The following is a 19,755-nucleotide window of genomic DNA, read 5'->3' as shown; positions in this document are numbered from 1 at the left end:
GACTGGGGGGACAAGGAGGGGGTAGGGGGGATGTTGGGGTGCAGAGGTGGTGGCCCTGGTGCTGTGGTCCCTAACGGTGCTCTCCCCCCGTGCAGGCGCTGCTCTCCATTTGCCCCCCCGGCACGCTGCCCGCCGCCCCGGGCAGGATATCATCGTATACTGTAAGTTCACTATGAGACACTACAGTATAGATGATGTACTCCCCCGGGAGGCACCCGCCGACGGGCCCCGCGCGGGCGCTGCGACGTGGGACCATGGCGTGGGGCACAGAGGGATGGCGGGGGGGTGGGAGGGACACACTCAGGGTGGGGTACAGGGTCGGGGGGGGTATGGGGTGGGGAGGTTGGGGGGACGGGGGCACCTTGAGGTGTGGGCAGCTCCAGGCACGGCCAAAGGACCCGCGGCCGGCGGGGAAACCGTTACCATTACTGAATTTAGTAATGGTAAGGGTTCTACCGACGGTCGGGCATGCGGCACGGCACGGCCACGGCGATGGAGCCCGGGGATCGGGCCCGGGGCAATAAAGAAGGTTCTGGCATCGTGGCTCCCGCTCTCCTTCCTCCCCGCGTCCCCTGGGGGACTTCGGGCCCAGCGTCAGGGCTGTACTGGGTGTACTGGGAGTGCTGGAGGGCTCAGGGTGTGCGCTAGGGGTGCAGGGTGGGGCACCCTGGGGTGCGGTTGGGTGTGAAGGGGTACAGGGGTGCCTTGGGGTGTGATGCGGGGGGGCAGGGGGGTGTGGGGAAGGCTTTGGGGTGCAGAGGGCACTGGAGTGCATTGGGGTGTATTGCAGGGGGCACTGGGGGGAACTGGGAGGCACTAAGGTGTGTTGGGGGGGACTGGAGAGACTTGGGGAGCATTGGGGTGTATTGCAGGGGGAGCACGGGGGTGCACAGGGTTGCCTTGAAGAGGGGAACTGGGAGCACTGGGGCTCACTGGGGAGCACAGAGGAGCAGTCAGATGCATGGGGTGTGTTGCAGGGGGCACTGAGCATCCTGGGGTGCACTGGGATGGACTGGAGAGTGTTGTAGGGAGCACTGGGACACACTGGGGTGTGTTGGGGGGGCACTGGAACACACTGGGGTGTGTAGTGGGAGCACTGGGAGTGCTGGGAGCACTGGGCTGTGTGGTGGGGGAACTGGAAGCACTGGGAGCACTGGGCTGTGTGGTGTGGGCACTGGGGGCACTGGGGGCACTGGGAACACTGGGAGCACTGGGACCACTGGGAACACTGGGGTGTGTTGGGGGCACTGAGGGCACGGGGGGCACTGGGAGGACTGGGGGCACTGGGAGCACTGGGGGCACGTGGGGCACTGGGAGCACCGGGCCGTGTGTCAGTGCCGCCGCCCTGCGCCGCGCGATGTGTCCGGCAGGGGGCGCTCCCGCGGCCACGCCCCCGCCCGCCGCCCGCCTCCTCCCCAGAGGCCCCTGCGGCGGGGAGCGGCGCGCTGGCCCCGCCCCCCTCCTCTCTATGCTCCCTCGCTTTGCGCCAATGGGGGCGGGCGCTCCCGCCCTGCCCCGCGGCCGGGCAAAATGGCGGTGGCCGTGCGCGCCCTGCGCTGGGCCCTGAGGGCTGCCGCCACGGGGCCGCTTCTCCTGGACCCAGGTGGGGCGGGCGCGGTGGGGGCCGAGGCCTTGCTCCGGGGGCGGCCGGGGCCGGCGGGGCGCCTTTCTGAGGCGAACGTGATGGCGGGGCCACTGCAGAGCGGGGGCGTGAGGTCGGTGCCCCGGGGCTGGCCTGGAGGCCTTGGGTGAGGGGGGAGCGCTTCCCGGGCGCTCCAGCGTGGGGAGGAAGGGGACGACACGATTTTGGGGCGTTTTCGGTACACGCTGGTTTTCGGTAGGTGCAGTGTTTGCCGCTGCTGGCCTCCCAGGCCGTCTCCTGGAGAGCTGCGCCCAGCGGGCTGCCGTGCTCCCTGCCCGCCGGAGCGGGAGCAGCTCTGCGCTGGGCAGCATCCTGGGCATCCCTGCCGAGAAGCCGAGTGATGCGCTGGGCCAGCACCCGCCGCCTGTTGCCACCAGGAAAAGTGAGTGGTACCAGCTGCTGCCTGGTCCCAGCGCTGGGGTGGATTGTCCTGATCCACTGGGGGTTTTAGCAGCGTTCAAGCTCCTTCTTTCCTCTGGTAGAGGAACAAGACCGCCTGTTACGGTATCAGCCTGACCAGCCCCAGAACCCCAAGGTTTTAAGAATTGCCATCATCGGAGCACCCAACGCTGGGAAGTCCACGCTCTCTAATCGGCTCTTGGGCAGAAAGGTAAAACTGGAGTGGAGCAACAAGTTCAGGCTGTTAAATTGCTTTTTGATGTATTCTGGCTGTGTAATGTGTTTAATTTCTCACAGGTTTTCCCTGTCTCTAAGAAAGTGCACACAACCCGATGCAAAGCCCGGGGTGTTGTCACGGATGAGGACACGCAGCTGGTAAGCTTTCAGACCTGCTCCTGCCTGGGGCAGCAGGGAGCGTTAACCAGAGCGTGGTGGGGTTTCTCATTTGTATCCCATGAGGTCACTTCTGATTGCACAAATAGAAGTTTTAGCTTGGCCACTAACTGCAGACAAACTTACGAGATCTGTCTTTCCTCTTTCTAGATCATTTTGGACACACCCGGCCTCACTAATCACATTAAAGCCAAAAGGTACTACTGCTGCTGTGGGGCGGGGGGGGGGGGTCCTGTCTGTCAAGGTTTGATAAAACCAGAGGGATTTCCACTGTGCATAGTTTATAAAATAGGATTGACAGGAATGTATGTTTTTAGCCTTATTTTGGCATCTGAGTTTTTTACTGTTGCAGTTTCAGTAGCACACAGTCTGTGGCATCCCTTGAGCCGTGGTATGTTTGACTTTGTGTATGTAATGAGGGATGACACAGCCTGTAAGGAAGCTTTATGTTAGCTAGGATGATGGAAAACACTGATTTTCCCCAGATTCGAGGGAGAAGGAAGATGATTGTTATCAAGTGTGTCTGGCTGACTCATTTGCATTTGTCTTTCAGACATAAATTAGATGAAGCCATGCTGACAGACCCATGGGACAGCGTGAAACATGCAGATTTAGGTGGGTGCTCAACTCCTCTTGCATCAAGCCAAACCCTTTATGTGCTGCAGAATTTTACAGCCCTATAACTGTGGTATCTGGATATTTACTGGACAGCAAAGGCAGCCCTGGGAGGGAAGGGCAGTGGAAAAATTTGGAATATTGAGCTGAGAAGAGGTTAAGAATTGCCTGGTTCTGAGAGGAGGCAGCTTGGGTTAATAATTGGGCTTGGAGTTAAGTTTTAGCATGTGTGATGTCATTAGGATGGCAGGTGTAAACCGCATTTTATTGTTTTATCAGTTAAAATGCTCCTTTTTGGTTCCATTGTGTGCTCTGCTGCAGAAGAGAAAGAAGTAGCAGCAGGAGAGAAGTGACCATAGATTGTAGAGAGGCTGAAAATTAACGTTTTGGAAAATGCAGGTTCATCATATTTCCTTCACTGTTTTCTGGCAGTTCTGGTTTTGGTGGACGTGTCAGATCACTGGACGCGAAACTCTTTGAGCAGTGAGGTGCTGAAGTGTCTTTCTCAGTTTCCCCAGATCCCCAGTGTCCTGGTTTTGAACAAGGTAAATGAGGAGCTTGTTCTTTCTGCCTTTGACAGTATGTGACACTGGTGGCACCAGCAGCGATGTGTTGTCAGGTCCCTGAGTCTGGGTGTGTCAAAGGACACCAGTTTCCCGCTCTGCTCCAGAATATTTAAGTGTGTATGTGTGTATACATGTTGCGTGCACAAGCATCCCTGGAGCTATATGCTGCAGACGGGTTTAAATCAGCCTGGGAAGAGAAGCTGGCACCACGGTGGGGTTGGCCAGCGAGAATCTCAGCAGAACTGACAGAGAGTGTTGCTGTCAAGTTGGCAGTGTTTGGACAAACTGTGCTGGGACTGTTGACACGCCCTGGTCAGAAAACTGTCCAGTGCTGCTCTTGCAGAAGCCTTGTCCTGCAGCAACTGCCTCCCCTGGGTGGTTTCTTCTGGCTCCTTCAGATCCAGGGCCCAGCTACCAACCTCATTTAGGACAAATTCCTGACCCCTCTTTCTCTCCCTTCAGGTGGATCTGCTAAAGAAGAAGTTTATCCTGCTGGAACTAGTAACTGAGCTAACGGAGGGAATTGTAGATGGAAAGAAACTGGAAGTGAGATCTGCATTTAAAGATAATCCAAGTTCTTCAGCAAAGTCTCCTCTTCAAATCACTCGGGCTTCTCCACCTGAGAATAGGGCCCCCAAGTCTCACTGTCTGCAGGAAACAGATGGAGCCCAAAAAGGCTCTAGTGTGGACAACAGCAGTAATATGAGGGCTTCTGAGTCCAGTCTAGTCACAGAAGAAGCACAAGGGCCAAAGCACTATGAACCCAGAGATCTAAAAAATATGAAAGGCTGGCCGTGCTTCCGGGAGATCTTCATGCTATCAGCTCTCCATGGGGAGGAGGTGGATATGCTTAAGGTAACTGCAGTCTGAACTTCTGTTACACTTTGAGACCAGTGTGCTCTTACTCTGTGGGACCCTGGTACTTGATACTGAATTTCATCTCCTGTGAGGAAGCAGCAGAGCTGCTGTTGGCCTGGGATGTGGGGGGAAGTGTTGTCTGTCAGCGTGGAGCACATCCATACTGTATCTCCAGAGTTTTCTGTACAGAACTCTCCTTTGGGGCTCTCCAAACAGCAGCTTGGTCATAATGATGAAACCACTCAGCACGTTGTCTTTCAGCTACAAGGGATAGTGTGGGTTTTTGTAGCTCATACAAACAGCTCTAGGGACGTGTGACCCTTTGGCAGGGTTTGAGTTTTAGAAACTTCCCTTTCTCCTTTCCCTGCCAAAGATGCTGAACTACTGATGCCTGACTGGCAGCAGCGTCCTCGTAGCGACTCAGTGCAAGGTGAGCACAGAGGTTGGTGGCACGAGGCAGCTGATGGGTGTGTGCTTTGTGCTGACAGCGGTACCTCCTGATGCAAGCCAAGCCAGGCCCTTGGGAGTTTCACAGTGGGGTCTTGACCAGCCAGTCACCTCAAGAGATCTGTAATAATATCATCAGGGAGAAGATACTGGAGTACCTGCCACTGGAAGTGCCCTACGGCGTGATTCAGGTGGGAAGTGTGCACAGACTTGCCTTCGAGGTATTTTATTGGAAATACCAGGTTATGTGATGAGAATCCCTTTGTTTGAATCTGTGAAATCTGCCAGACCCTTTACAGGCCCCGTGGGGTGACTTGGGACTTGCACATCAGGTGCTGTGAGATGTTTTTTGTGTTTGAAGGGGGGGCCACCCTTGCGTGCTCGTGTCGTGGAGCTGAGCTGACGTCTCTTGAGGGAGTGGTGGTTGCTGCTCCTGAGGCTCTTCGCGGAATTGCTGAGTTTGTTTTTGCTGTTGCAGGTGACGGAGATGTGGGAGGAAGGACCGAGTGGGGAGCTCCTCATTGCGCAGAACCTCCTGGTCCCAAGGAAGTCTCATATGGTGAGTAACAGCAGAGAGATGGGGTGCTGGGGAGTGTGAAAGGGGGTTCCCCAAGTCCAGCCACGTGCATTCTTGCTGTGGTCCGCTCAGCTCCGGGGGCTCTTGGGAAGAGCTGGCTGCCCGCCACAGTCACAGGCTGTTCAGTAACAGCTTACACCTTTCTGATGTTGCCTGTGGTTTGATTTTTGGGGTTTACTCGAGCGTGTCCAGAGAAGGGCAAGAAAGCTGGAGCATGATCTGTCTGGAGCACAGATCTGATGGGGAGCGGCTGAGGGAACTGAGGGGGTTTAGTCTGGAGAAGAGGAGGCTGAGGGGAGACCTCATGGCCCTCTACAACTCAACTCCCTGAGAGGAGGGTGCAGAGAACTGGGGATGAGTCTCTTGAACTAAGTAACAAGTGATAGGACAAGAGGGAATGCGCCAGGGAAGGTTTAGACTAGGAAGTATTAGGAAGGATTTCTTTGCAGAAGGGGTTGTTGGGCGTTGGAATGGGCTGCCCAGGGCAGGGGGGGAGTCCCCATCCCTGGAGGGGTTGAAGAGTCGAGTTGACCCAGCGCTGAGGGATCTGGTGGAGTTGGGAACGGTCAGTGTGAGGTTCATAGTTGGACTGGAGGATCTTCAAAGTCTTTTCCAACCTAGATGATTCTGTGACTCTTTAACTGCTATATCCCCTTTAATTGCTTTTGTGGCTTCACTGCTGTTTTCTTGGGTGATTCCTCCCCGCAGTTAAGCGATGTAAGGATGAGTGTGATGATCTTCTCTCTGGGTTTTAATACAGAGGATGCTGATTGGAAGAGGAGGTAAGGTTATCAGCAGGATCGCTCAGGAGGCCGGCCAGGACCTGATGAACGTTTTCCTGTGTGATGTCCGCTTGAAGCTCAAGGTGGAGGTGAAGAGTTGAACTCTTGCATGTGTTTTAAGAGCCCTTGAACTCTGGTCGTGCGGAGAAATGGGTTCTGTTTTCCCCTCCGGGTATCTTGGTACCTTTGCTCGGTACAAAAAAAGAGGACGATGGAATCAATATAGTGGCTGAAGTAGAATATATTATTCTTTGGGGGAATGGCCCAAACTGAAATAAAATCTTCAGATCTTCTACAACACCTTGTCTTGTGGAAGCTGGGGACAGACATTGGAGAACCAGCTGCACATGCAATTCTAGTCCTGTGTTTACAGAGCTGTCATCCACTTCTTTTGGGTGACGTCCTGCATCCTTCCTGTCAAGTGCTTGTGCCTGGAAGTTCAGGAGCATCTCCTGTCTTTTAGCAGACGAAGGGTTGCAGTGAAGGATTATCAGCACACCTTTATCATCTCCCCTGAAGGCTGAATGACTCCAGAAGTGGTCATGCAGGAGGAAGAAGCTACCCCAGCCCATGCGGTGGTCTTGTGTCGGCTTTGCTCTCTGCCCTGTTGAAGTTCATGGGTGTGAGTGTATGACTGCAGGGAGTCAGTATTGCCCAGGCAGCCTGAGTGGGGGGGTTTGCAGGCGGGCAGAAACGCTCTGTAATGACTGGGTGTGACAGAGGAAGCTCTTAAACTCTCTGTAGATCCTAGAACCCGGTGGTTTCTGACTCCTGTGTGGGAGCCCTTCCCACAGGCGTGTGTGCACCATCCTCTTAAAAGCAGCAGCTGGTAGTCATTTATTTTGACCTCTTCTGTGGGTAGTTTGTAAAAATGCTTGTTCCTTCTCTTTCCCCTGTCATCCTTTCCTCCCAACTTCCTAAGCAGTTCGCTGCTCCTGGCGCGTGGTGCTCTCTCCAGAGGGTCCCGGACTCATCTGAGTAGATTCCTGGAGAAGGGAGAAGTGGAACCGTGATCTGTTCTCAGTGTGTTGACAGGAGCTGCTTCCCTGAACGCTGGGGAGAGGAGCAGGGAGGTCAGAAAATGGCTCACTGGGCTTGTGGGTATTGATGATAAAGGGGAACGGAGCAGGGAATAGGTGTCTTCCTGCCTCTACACATCTTCTTTCTGGTGCCCAGTGGGGTCCTGCCTGTCCACCCCTCTGGATGTTTAGCTAATGAATGAATGTTGGGTGGTTTGATTGAAGATGTTGCTAGCAGCATCTCATAGATGCTTCCTTCTTCAGAATGGCTTGTTTGTCACACAAAACCACAGTGGACCCCCTTTCTTAGGAATTTGAACAGTTTATTGTGCCAAAGTTACTTCAGAGTTATTACTCTTTTCACCAAGGTGGCAGATACAAACGTAGAGGCTGTTGCAGCTAAAGAAAAGCCCCAAGTGGGAACAACAGTGGGTTCTGCAGCTCAGGTTTAATGGGGGGTTGGGGACAGAGAGCAACTGGTAGAGGTCAGGGCGCAAGCAAGGCTCGGAGGCTGGAGGAGCAGGGCTGGACGGGGGGCCGGGGCACCGCGTGCCGCTCTGCGGAGCCCTGGGCGTGGAGGGTGGTGGAGCCTGGCACCACACTTGTGTGTCTGGACCCCTGCCCGTCTGCATGTGGACCTGGTGTTTGGGGGTTTGAGTTTCACCTCTGCACGTGGCTGCGCTCAGGCGTTTGGAGCACTGGGTGGCTTCCTGCCAGAAACTCAGGTAAATTCCCGTGTGCGGTTGTAAATGAACATCCCCAACGGGGAGGCTCCAGTGAGGAGATCTGGTGGGGTCTGCTGGGGGCTCTGCTTCTGCCTGGACCCCAAACCTCTTGAGCAAATCCTGTGCCTGCCTTCCCTCTCTGGTGCAACGGCAAGGAGATGCTTTACCAGGATTTTTACAAGGATTCTACCATCAGGAATGTGAGATCCTCTGAATTCCAGCTTGAGAAGCCTCCATGGGGCAACACGCCGTGTTTTCCCCTGAGCAGGGGATGCTGCCATCCCTTCAGTGCTGTTATCTGACTTTTGTATTTTCCTTGCAATAAAATGAGGTCCCAGCACCAAGTGATTGTTCTCATCTCCTTTCTTCCTCCCCGTCAGCCAGACCTCGCAGCCGCCACCTTCCATCCGTTTTATTCCGACTAAAACCAGGACACTTTTATGTCTTTCCTCCTTTCTTCCCAGCTGAGCTTAGATCCCATTTCCTGAGCCGTGGCTTCTAAAGGTTACACCTTGCAGGGGAAGAAAGCCAGGTGAGCATGGTTTGGGGGGTTGGAGGTGTTTCATCAGATGGGGGCACAAGGGGCAGGCTGTGTCCCTTGCGTGGCCGTGGCATGTGGAGGTCAAGGTCGCGCTGTGGTACCGCAGAGCCTCGGCCTGGGCAGGAGAGGGGATGGAGCTGAGCCCAGAGCGATGGCTGGTCCTGGGGGGGTTGGAAATGCTGCAGACTGCGAAGGGGTGATGTCTGTCGACTTGCTGACCTGCAGCTTGTTAATGAGGTTGGGTAATTAGGTTAATTAGCCCATTGCAAGCCAATCGCAGCGGTGGAAACTGCTGCTTCCCTCCAGCGGGGAGGGGTTTTAATTGACTTCAGGAAGGCGGGGGGGATGGGGGGGTGTCCGTCGGGGTTCCTGGGTGCGGCAGCCGGGCCGGGGCGGTGGTGTGAGGCCGGGCCGTGAGCCCCCCCCCGCCCCAGCCGGTGCTCGGCGCTGTCGTTGCTCCCGGCCGCCGCCGGGGGGGGCGCGGCGCTCCCCGCCCCTTCCCCTCCTCCCCCGGGGCAGCGGCGCATGCGCGGGGCGGGGCCTTGGCGGGGCCCGTGGCGGGGGCGCGCATGCGCGGGAGCGGCTGGCGCAGCCACCACGGCGAGAGCGGGCGGCGGCGGCGAGCGGCGGGGCCGGCACGGGCACAGCGGCGGCGGCGCCATGAGGCCCGGGCAGGGGCACCGAGAGTAAGTGCGGGCGGGCGGGGGAGCGGCCGTCGCCTCACGTGGGCGGCGGGACCGGCGCGGCCCACCCCCACCCCCCCCTCCTCATTGTCCTTCCCGGTGTCCCCTCCCCCCACCCGCTGAGGCAGCGTGAGGTGTCCCCACTATCGCGACCTTCCCCCTGTCGCGACAGCGCTGCCGGGCCGCTCCCGGGAGGCGGCTGAGGGACGGGACGCGGCGACGGCGTCCCGGGAGCGGCCCCGGCCCCCCCCGCCCCCCCGGGGGCCTCTTCCCCCTCGGTCCGGAGCTCCCCGGCTCGTCCTTGCGAGGGGCGGGGGGCGCGGGCAGCCCGCCTCGGCCCCTCGTGCCGCGCCGGCGTTGGGGCTTTCCCTGCCCGTCCCTCGGTATCAAAGAGCCGGCGGGAATCGCGATAATACGTCAGCTGTCGCGACAGAGAAGTGCCTCCAGGAGAAAAGGGGCGATTGCGGTTCCGATGTGTGCAAATCCTTTGTGTAATTCTTTCCCGAGAAAAGTGTCTTTTTGCAAGAGGTATCGCTAATCAATTCTTCGTCGTTTTTATTTCCTACCAACCATTTTTCAAGCGTCTTAACCCAAGCATGAAGAAAACTGCAGAGCGTCACTTATCTGTTTTCAGTCCACTTGTGCAAGCGAAGTACTTAAATGCTCTTGGTTGTGCAGCGTGTGATCTTCCCAGAGCAGCACCTGCGAGGGCTTACGAGACGTGTTTTATCCTCCTCTTGGTATTGCCTCTAATTGCTAGGGACAAGTTTTAGGATAAATTGTAGGTGCAGGTTAGTTAGTTCAGTAATAATTCATTGTACTCACTTTTTACCGTAGCCCTTAATTCTTCTTTCTTTAATCACACCTAACATCTCAAGAAAACGTAAGTTTACGTGGAAAACTTTTTGCCACAATACTTTTACCTCTTTATGACACAAACCCAGTTCTTTGTTGCAGGAGAGCATGCTCTCAGTAGCTGAGGTTGGGTTCCCGAGTGATGTCATTTGTGCTGGAGCAACGGTGATGACTTTGTGATTGAATAAATCCTACTGGACGTGTCAGGCTTCGTGATTTTGTGTGTGTGTGCGCTGTAGAAACTTCGTCTGATTCAGCAGCCGACTGAGAAAATTCTGTGATCGGTGCTACGTAGGCAGTAAGGGAATAGAGTGATGATAGTTGCTTTTTCCTTTCAGCGCGTGCACTTCTGATCAGGTCTTTTTCCTACCTAAAGAATTTGAACTCGTTAGAGTCCATTCATTTAAGTAAATGCCTAAAGAGGTGGGGAAGGATGCTGTCGAAGCATATTACAGATACTGGAGGTGGAGAGAGCAGGCTCTCACAGCCAGCAGCCTGGGGAGTGGAGTGAAGGGTGCGGGGAGAGCGTTCAGGGGGGTCTGGTGTCCTGTAAAGCCAGTCCAGGGTGGGGGGAAAGCAGTGACAGCAGAAAGCAAACAGTGGCAAATTAACTGACCGGTAATTTTTAGTAGATGAAGGTTTGGATCAAAAGCGAGTAAGCGTCAGAGCAAGCAGAGGGGAAGATTTGCAATAAATACAGGATCTAAGCTTTCAGGGGAAAACGCTTCCGCAAAAGAAAAGCTATTTATTGTTTAAATGATATTTACACTCTGCAGTTGGGTAGAATTTCTGAGGTGAAGAAATCAGAGATTGACCCTTTTCTGCGGGAATCACAGGTCGAGCTGGAGCTAGAAGATGGGTTGATGAATAGGCTGTAATTTACAAGCATCACTTCAAATATTTTCAATATTTTTCAGCTATTTTAAGAAGCCATATTGAGTTCAAGCCCAACCAGCCTGGTAGTCTAGAGAGAGGAAGGATGCGTGTGGCTGGAACAAGAATTAAACAAAAATAGATAAATCTGACATAATGGATGACAAGGGAAAGATGATTGCTGAAAGATGCTGGCATGCTCTCTGTTCCTTCATGCTTGGCGTATATTTTGTTGTGTTACATGGCTTTTGAAGTGTAAAAAAAGAAAAAGAAAAAAATCTCATTTTGTGCTGAGATAAAAGAAAAGGCAGGTGCTTAAATTCTGTTAAGGATCAGCTTTGATACTGACATTAAGTAGTGATCTTACTTGCTGTTACTCCTCTGTCATTTTGTGAATTTCTCAACAGAATAAATAATGCACTTAGCACCAAGTAAATACCATTTAATAAAATGGTATTTTTGATCCCTTTTCACTTCACATTGCAAACAGATTCACACTTTTTCTGCTTGAGCACAGCCTGGGGTGCTATTTCTGTTAATAACATTAAAAAATATGTTGGAGAATGTCCACATAGTATTGTGTTTTCTCCAAATGTAAAATTAAGAAACCCTTATGTTCTCTGTAACTTGGATATTTTGCCTTCATTTTAAGTCTTGCTTGTTTCAACTTGTCCTCTGATAGATAAGCTTTTATATCTGCGTTTGCTTCTGGGAACTGTTACCAGATCAAGAGGCGAAGTAAGGATTTTGTCAAGGACTGAGGTGTCCGTATTTCCCAGACACGCAGACTGCTGTACGACGTACAGGAGCCTTAGCTTGTATCCTCACCTGCACTCGCTGAAATGCCTGGACGTGCGATGGAAACTTTCATAGGTGTTTCCTCTCCAGTACAATGCTTTTTCACCTTGGTTTGCCCATTCATCTTTGTTCTTCTTTGTTTTTGACCTCGACTCGTTACTGGCCGGCACGTGGAGATGGGGAGAGGAGGAGGTAGAGGTGGTTGCCCTGACTGCCCCCACCCCAAAGCCTCCATCGCTGAAACATTTTGTATCCTGCGTGTTGCTGGCTTGCTCGTCTTCAGCGAGGTAATAGTGAGGGGGGCATACTGATTTATGAAGATGGGAGATGAAGTAATGTCCATTCTGTGTTTCTCTAAAGCTTGGTAACTTTCAGGATTCTGGGATTTATGGAATTATTAAATACACCACTGAGAACATAGCCACAGCCTGACTTGCTTGATTTATTTAACAGATGATCCAGAACTTTTAAATAATTGCTTTAAGAACGTGTAGTTCACTGAAACACTACACAGAACAATTGAGTAACAGGTCACTTCATCGCACTGTAGACTGTAACCGGGGCCTGCTGACTCCTCTAAGGCTGTGGGCTAAGATGCTCCTGAAAAGGTTTCACAGTTTTCTGCATCTGCAATGGAGTGTGTCACCCCACTGCTTTCAATTTTCAGCACTTTAAACGTTTTCAAACTGGGAAGTTAAGTGAATAATTTAAATTTTTATTCCTTGTGTGATATGCCATATTCCCATTTTCCCATTGTATTTTGTGACTCGTATTAAAGTCTTAGCCATAATGGTCTTTGAGCAATTTTTCTTATAATTGCAGATCATTAGTTTGAATATGAATGCTAAAATGAGTTTGTCACACTGTTCGTCTTTTTTCTTTCTAAAAAAAATTTGCTTTCCAAATAGTGATTCAGCTGCTGAGGAACAGAGCTCCTGGATAGGCATTCTGCTGACTGGCATCCAGAAAAGTTGTTTTGTACTTTGCCCAAAGATATTTTTCCGATGGGTTGTATTCCTCCAAAGCTAAGCTTACTGTCCGAAATAGGTGTAGTTTGGCCTCGGCCTTGCCTACACCTGGAGCTGACAGACACTGGTGTGTTCATCGGCAGCTGGTTTCCATGTTTTCAGTAATTTGATTTAAACGGGCACTTAAAAAAACATGTGGCCCATGGCTGATCCAGCTTCGTAGACCCCATAGACCCCTTTTCCTTAATTCGGTATATTCTGCCTGGGTGTCTCTTCATGCCTCCCTGCTCGTTTTGTATTTGGTATGTTGTTGCTATAATTATTCTCCCATTGTGCTCAGGAATTCTGCAGGGTTTATGTATTCCCGTTGCTTAACTTGTTTATACTGTGTTTGAAGATCAGTCCAGGTTTCCAGGGTTCGTGAAGAAAATGCTGATATTTCGTTATTAGAATAATTTAATAAGACTGTAGTTTGACTGCAGTCTGGCTTTGGTGCGGAATAGTGGGGGTGTAGTACTTGGGGTGCTCTGGGATGAAAACCAACAGAGATTTTTAATATAAGTTTTCATGTCCCGTGCAGCGATTCTGGTCTGCTGCACGGTGTTGCGCTTGGAATGCGCGGAGCAGTTGAGTTGAACGTCTGAGTTATTGATGTATTTAGAGATAACTGAACTGCTCCAGGCTTTTAAATAGATGCAGTGATCGGTATACTATAGGGAAATGTGGTAGAAAACAGGTTTTCTGTAAACGCAACGCATCTGAGACAAACCTTTAAGTAAAATTCTGAATTAGGTGACAGATCCAGCCTCCAGCGGGAGTGGGCTCTGTAGCATCTTTGGGGTGCAGTGAGTGAGAAGGTTTTTTAATCTCTTACGATGTCTGTAGTAACGCGATGCAGGAAAGGTGAACCATGAAAGTGAAGCTATTTTTAGGATTTAAAAAAAAACCCAGTCAAAAAAACGATCTACCAAGTGATACCTTGCTGACGTCCGTAGCGCAGCCAACCCAATTAAGGTGCCGTATATTGTTTCCAGCAGGATTCTGATTGTTTCTAATTTGGGAACCACGTGAGAGCAAGTGGAAATAGGTGAAACGACGTGCTTTGCTATTCAGAGTGGATCTAGCATCCAGTTGTTTTCTGTAATTTTGCTTCTCGTACTTGGGCACTCTCCCTGTGCTGTGCTTCGCAGCTAAGATGGTAGCCACGTGCAGCCTTCCCAGGTGATTTCTTCCTGCGTGGTGGGTGTGGGGTTCCCGGCAGAGGAAAATGATTTGCTGCTATAGGGAGAGCACAGGGCAGCAGAAGAGGAAAAAAAAAAAAAACATGCATGTTTTTACTTGGTAAAAATACTGCATAAGTCAGTGTTCAGTGCTGTGGATTTTTTTTTTTTCGTTTCCTGACCCCAGTGTATCCTTTGCTGTATCCTGCTATCCCTCTTCTTGCCTTCATGTTGTTAAACTTCAAGCGTGCATTTTAGAGGACTTGCGTATCGCGGTCCTGCCCTTTCCTGTGGCTGTTGCCTTGCCACTCATTTTGTTCCTCTCTGTAGGCAGTTTCTGCACGCAGAGCTTTGAAAAATGTCGTACGGTTACTGTCTTGAGCCCATACCACGTGTATATATATAGTTTAAATTCTGTTGGTTGGGAATAGCATTGTATGAGCCTTTTTCAAAAAAATTACACAGATGCTCCCACTCTCCAAAGTAAACTTCCTCCTCTGCTAATCTTTTTTTAAATCTGGAATGGAAAAAGCATACATTTTTAACATCTGGAAAGGGGAGCTCTTCATGCCTACTTTATTATTCCTCTATCCAGCACTGCTCTTGATTCATCCTTCTATTCTCTCACCGTTTTTCTTAATTTTTTGTCTTCTAAGCTAGAGGAATGTTGTGTGCTTTGGCTTCATTGGGGACGGGGAAAGTTAGGTAATTGCTTGCCCTTCTATTCCAGTTCATCCGTCTATTCTGATTCTGGGTTGTGGGGTTTTTTTTTTTTTTTTCTTCAGTTACAGAAAAGCCCTCAGCTCTTGCCTGGAGTGGGTAATGTGTTCCCAGAGCTGGTAATTCATGCATCCTGTGACTTTAAATTGTTCACAACTGTGCTGAGCATTTGTGAATGAGTGTGAAGGAAAATCAATATGTGAAAAGGCCAGAGCGGGCAGGGGAAAACAGCTCTTCCAGCGCCTTTTTTATGGTCACACCATCGCCTGATTTTTAGTTTTCCTGTCTGTGAACTCCTCAGTGTTTAAATTTAGAAATGGCTTGTTTTGGAACAAGTTGCTTTTAAGATCGTTTCCAGAAGATTTGTGTGTAATTTAATCCCATTCAGGTTTGCTGCTCTGCTGCTCTGATCTGTGTTTAGCTTGTTCTGTGAGACTTCAGGTTGCTCTTTCTCCCTATACCTCTCCCAGTATTTTCTAGAAATTTGGGTTTTTTTCCAGTCAAAACTGCAACAGCATTTATGAAGCCTTTTATATCCCCTGTTCCTATTCGTCGACAAGGTGGTATTTTTAGAATTGTATTTTGTTAAAATAGCCTGAATGTTTAAAAAATGTAACTTCAATTTCTGTAAAGGATCTCATCAGTGATTATTATTTAAATACTCTAGAAATGGAATGCATGTACTTTAGAAATTAGCCCAAATAATATATTTAATTTCTGATATATATATATATATAATCTCATATTTACTCTTCACTTCCAACACAGCTTAGTTTAATATTTCAGGGCATCTTCTTGCTTACAGATTATCAGTGATTGAAGTTGCCAGTGAAGAACCAAAAAAAGGCTTCTCAGAATGTGACAGTACAACGTAACATTTCAACCGCTTAAATTTAAGTTGAGGCAGGAAAGAATTAAGATTTTACATACTTCCATCTAGCGTGCGTGAGGGAAATTGCATCCACAGTTAAAATCCCAGCCATTCTCCTAGCAGTTCCAGTTGGGCAAGGATCATCTCATCTGTTGGTCTTTGTTGAGCGGTTACTGCTGATAAACTGTGTAGCATGCCAGGGCTGACAGATTTTAGCTCTAAGTATTTATGTGGCAGTAGCTTTGAGATGTCCATAAAATGGCGACGCACGAAGTTTAAGAAAAATCACCTTTCACCATGTGGCGTTCATACTCTCCTTCAGTTCTGCTCTATTTACTTGTCATTCTGTGCTAGAATTTCAGCTGCTTGATTTATTAATTATTGCTATTGAAATAAAATTAAAGTGGCTGTTCAGTTATTTAAGAGCCAATTAAATCTGATTTTATTCTGATGTAACATTTCCATTGAAAGTACATAAAACACAGTCTGTGGAGGAAAGTTAGATCTAAAAATGTTTAGTGTTTATTTTTTATAATCTGTGCTTTAGGCGGCTTGACTTGCCAAATAAAATCCATGGCAATCGCACAGCAGTGAGTTCAGATGGTAGAAGTTACTCTACATAAAAAAATAAAAGTTTTGGTGTTTTGGTGATCCTGTATGAACCCTTCGCTGCAGCTGCTGGTTGGAGAATGTATTCAACCAGTAGAAATGAATTTTTGTTGTTTGCAATGCTTTTGAAGAATATAATTTATTTACTAGCCTTTGGTGACTTTCAAAGGTAGAAACAAGGGGCCTTCTGGGACTCACATTTCTCAAATCACGGGCTGTACCGTCTTGAGGGATCGGTGTATATATTAGTTGAGTTTCCAGTGTCAGAATGTGCTAATTACTGTGAGGTCCCCTGCTCCCAGGGGACGCTCAGGACAAGGTGCTTTGAGAAATGCAGCCCCAGAAGCTCGAGTGGTTTGTGCAGGACGGACAGAGATGCGTCATTTGTTGCGTGGTGTTGGGGAGCTGAGTTCACTCTTAATGATCTGGTGGGGCGAGGACATGCTGAAAACGGTACCAGAAAATACCCTACTGAGCCTTGCAGTCCTGAATTGTGTTAGCAGTAAATACAGCAAGTGGAGAATGAGCAGGTACTTTTCATTATGTGTGACAATTAAAATGTATCTCTTGATTGTGGCATTTCTTACTAGGGGAAATGCCAATGCCAATCCCAGTTTTATTTTGACAATTTAACACTGTATGCTATGTCTTCTGTCGGCTGGGAGGATGCTGCCTGAGACTATTTCAATATTAAGGGTCTGGTTTGCCTTATTTTTTATTAAAAATAAATCATATTGATGCGGACATAATTTAATTTCTAACTAGACAAGCCTGCACTAGCTCCAGCCAACTCTCAGGTTTGTGGCGTCTGTCTCCGACAAGATCACAGATATGGAGAAAATGATTTATTTTAGTTTCCAACGCTTAGATAAAACTCTGGTTTTGTGCAGATGGCACTGAAAGGATAACACATAGCTCAGATAAATTTGTATAAAGCACTGTGTATTTGTACCAGAATCCAAATCTTCAGTACATCAGTAATATTGAGATTTATACTACTATTGTACTAGCCTGGGTTTTTTTTCAGCATATAGAATTAATTGCCATGTGTAGAGGTCAGTGGGGTTGGTGTACTCTGGTCTGGCTGCACCATGCATCTTGGTGGGGTGCTTCCAGCTGCCCAGCCTGGTACCCCAAAGAGCTGTTGGGAATTGTCAGGCTGATATTGGAGAATGCTTTGGGGTTTTTGGATGGAAAACATTCAGAGCGGTGCAGAGCAGGAGCGTGAGGGTGCTCGGCTTTTTGGGGAGGGTTGGAGATGGTACAAGTGTGTGTGGGGGGTACCTCCTCCACCTTCAAAGGCTTTTATAAAACGCTTTAGTGGAGCGTGATAAAGACAATTCTGATAGCTGCACTAATTCTAAATAAATGTTTACTAAACAACATTAATGGACTTAAAATGTTTTTAGGAATAGTTATTAGTCCTTCAGTCTTGTATGGCGAAGGAAGTTTTGTCTCAATGGGGGGCTGCCATTTTAATGCTTCCTGGCAGGAGGCCTATTTTGATCATGCAAATTAGGTTGGAAAAAGTAGGCTAAGCCATTAAAAAGTAGGAGAGATCATGAAATTTTAAATTTTTAAGGTGACTGTGTTTCTAATTATTAGCATTTTTGTTATCATCGATAACATGCATCACTCTATTTTCCTTAATTCTCACATCCTCATCCCTTAACACTGACAACCTCAATGCCAGTTGCTCTTGCATCCACTGTTCAAAATGGAAGCTGTAGTCTGTTGGATATTTTACTCCCAGCAAGGTGCTTGGAAATATTGCCACGTGGTGTGTTTTGTTGTATAATTAGAAATGCAGATACAGACTTTTTTGTTGCACGGTGGTTAATTTTTTCTATTCTGTTAACATTAATAGGGACTGAAGGTTAAACTTGGCTTATGTAAACTCTGGGTATTTGCAGGATGCTTATTGGCAGGAGGATTAATTCTGGCAGTGAGAAAGGGGCACACGTGCACATGGGTGAGGATCAGAGCCAGCACCCAGAAGGCTGGATCTCCAGTGAGAAGACACTCGAGTTTTCGCTAGGGTGATCTCTTTATGGGCTCCACCTTCCCCACCAGTTTCTGGCCAGGAGGACAAGCTGCTCACCAGCAGAGTGCCACGGCACTGGTGGAACACAGGGTCCTGCCGGGGACGTGGGGAAGAGCCCCCCGCTACTCCTCCTGGCCAGCACGTGGATCCTGTGGCCACCATCCTGAGAAACTCTGCAGCCCATCCTTCGCATCCCGCTCCTCCAGGCAATGAGTGCGTCAGCAAAATAACTCTTGGTGCCTGCCAGCTCGCGAGCTTCATTTAATCCTATTAATTTTTAATAGAAAATTAATATTAAGCTAGCATACTTCTGACATGATTTTGCCTGCGCGCAGGAAGACCCCCGGTTTGTGTTTGCTTTGAAGGACAAGAGTGATGGATCCTGCAGGAGCGAGACCCTCGTGGCAGAGCCGGCAGCCGGAGCAGCGCGGGGCGTTGAGCTGGTGGACGCGTCTCTGTAGGGCTGTCACCTTCAGCACATACAGTAGTAGTGCCCCGTTCGGCTTCAGCGATCACAAATGTTGGTTGGATTTCAAATGTGTATCTCTAAAAGTAGCGCTCTGCGGCGGGGTGTTGTTTGTATGCTGTGCTGCTTGGATAAACTGAGGGGAACCGGGGATTTCCAGCTAAATGTGTGCAACAGGTGTATTGTGTGTCGGTATAGTGCGGAGCTGACCTGACCGGTGTCTGGTGGAAAATGTCAAGAGTTGAATACCAACTTTAGTAAATATTAATTTAAGCGATTTAAGGTTTCTACTGGTGGGGGGAAAAAAAAAAAAAAAAAAAAAGAGGCATATTCTTAATTACCATTTTCACTAGGAGCTAATAAAGGAGGGTTGTGCTGGAGATGGAGGGGTTGCACCCAGCCACCCAACTGCGGCTTTGCTACGGTTGGTGTTCTGCAGCCTCCAAAACAGTAAACTTGAAACAGGAAGGTCTGCTCTCTGAGTTGATGGTATCTTTCTCGTTAAGATAGATTCTGGGAAAGTAAGCTGCATTCCTTAGCTCTTGCAAACCCTTTTAATTGTTTTTTCTCACAACCTTAGCCTGATCTTATCACGTAAGTAATTGTTGCATCACATTTGCTTTATTCTCTCTACTGGGAAGTCAGATAATTGCTTTATACTTTTTAATGGGAAGTGTTTGGGAAACCTGTTACCTCCAAGATGCATATGAGCAGTTCAGTGACTATTGCAACACTTACATTTCTCCCAGCTTTTCTGGAGCTCGACAGGCAGCGAGCGGGAGAAGAGAGGCACGGGTGGCTGGTACCTTCTCTAGAACCAAGTAGCAGCCATGAAGTTACTCAGTGTTTTAGACTCTGCCATAGAAGTGAAGCTACCAGCTCTGATGTGCCTTATATTTAGGTATATCTCTTCTGCGGGAATATTCAGCCAGATCTTCCTTATGAAGTAGTATTATAGGGTATTAATTATTCATAGTCAGTTTAATTCTTCTTTCTTGCATATTTAATTGTAATAGCATGCTGTATGTCACCGTGATTTCCCAGAAGAACTGTACACCAAAGGAAAACCATTCAGGTATATAGT

The 19,755-nt window shown here is 49.3% G+C and overlaps 2 protein-coding genes across 14 annotated transcripts in view; both read left to right on the top strand.

Annotated features, from left to right (window-relative positions):
• The first annotated feature begins 1,476 nt into the window (after positions 1-1,476).
• Positions 1,477-6,577, top strand: ERAL1 (Era like 12S mitochondrial rRNA chaperone 1). Of its 5 annotated transcripts, none has more exons than XM_074890064.1 (11): positions 1,477-1,603; positions 1,842-2,024; positions 2,125-2,252; positions 2,339-2,416; positions 2,585-2,631; positions 2,988-3,049; positions 3,482-3,594; positions 4,078-4,470; positions 5,060-5,111; positions 5,399-5,479; positions 6,258-6,577. In XM_074890064.1, exons 1-11 carry the CDS (start codon positions 1,531-1,533, stop codon positions 6,281-6,283), a joined length of 1,236 nt encoding a protein of 411 aa, XP_074746165.1. In that variant the 5' UTR covers positions 1,477-1,530; the 3' UTR covers positions 6,284-6,577. The 5 variants fall into 5 exon arrangements, with proteins under 5 accessions (XP_074746165.1, XP_074746163.1, XP_074746164.1 ...); XM_074890062.1 differs by having other exon boundaries at positions 4,962-5,111; positions 6,206-6,577; XM_074890063.1 differs by having other exon boundaries at positions 6,206-6,333.
• A 2,560-nt stretch (positions 6,578-9,137) lies between these two features.
• Positions 9,138-19,755, top strand: part of FAM222B (family with sequence similarity 222 member B) — a 40,846-nt gene continuing 30,228 nt past the window's right edge. For 6 of the 9 annotated variants that reach the window (XM_074890051.1, XM_074890050.1, XM_074890048.1 and 3 more), the window contains exon 1: positions 9,159-9,250. Coding sequence is in view for 1 of the 9 variants with exons in the window: in XM_074890046.1 (XP_074746147.1) it covers positions 19,502-19,572; positions 19,688-19,746 (130 nt within the window). In the remaining 8 variants the exon portion in view is untranslated. Of the gene's footprint in view, positions 9,251-15,453; positions 19,747-19,755 lie in introns of those variants that run through there. The other 3 variants (XM_074890046.1, XM_074890056.1, XR_012631641.1) reach the window with 3 other exon arrangements.

The sequence above is a fragment of the Strix uralensis genome, chromosome 20 (assembly GCF_047716275.1).
Source record: "Strix uralensis isolate ZFMK-TIS-50842 chromosome 20, bStrUra1, whole genome shotgun sequence".
In the NCBI taxonomy this organism is placed as follows: Eukaryota; Metazoa; Chordata; class Aves; order Strigiformes; family Strigidae; genus Strix; species Strix uralensis.
This window is presented reverse-complemented; position numbering and strand designations above follow the sequence as displayed.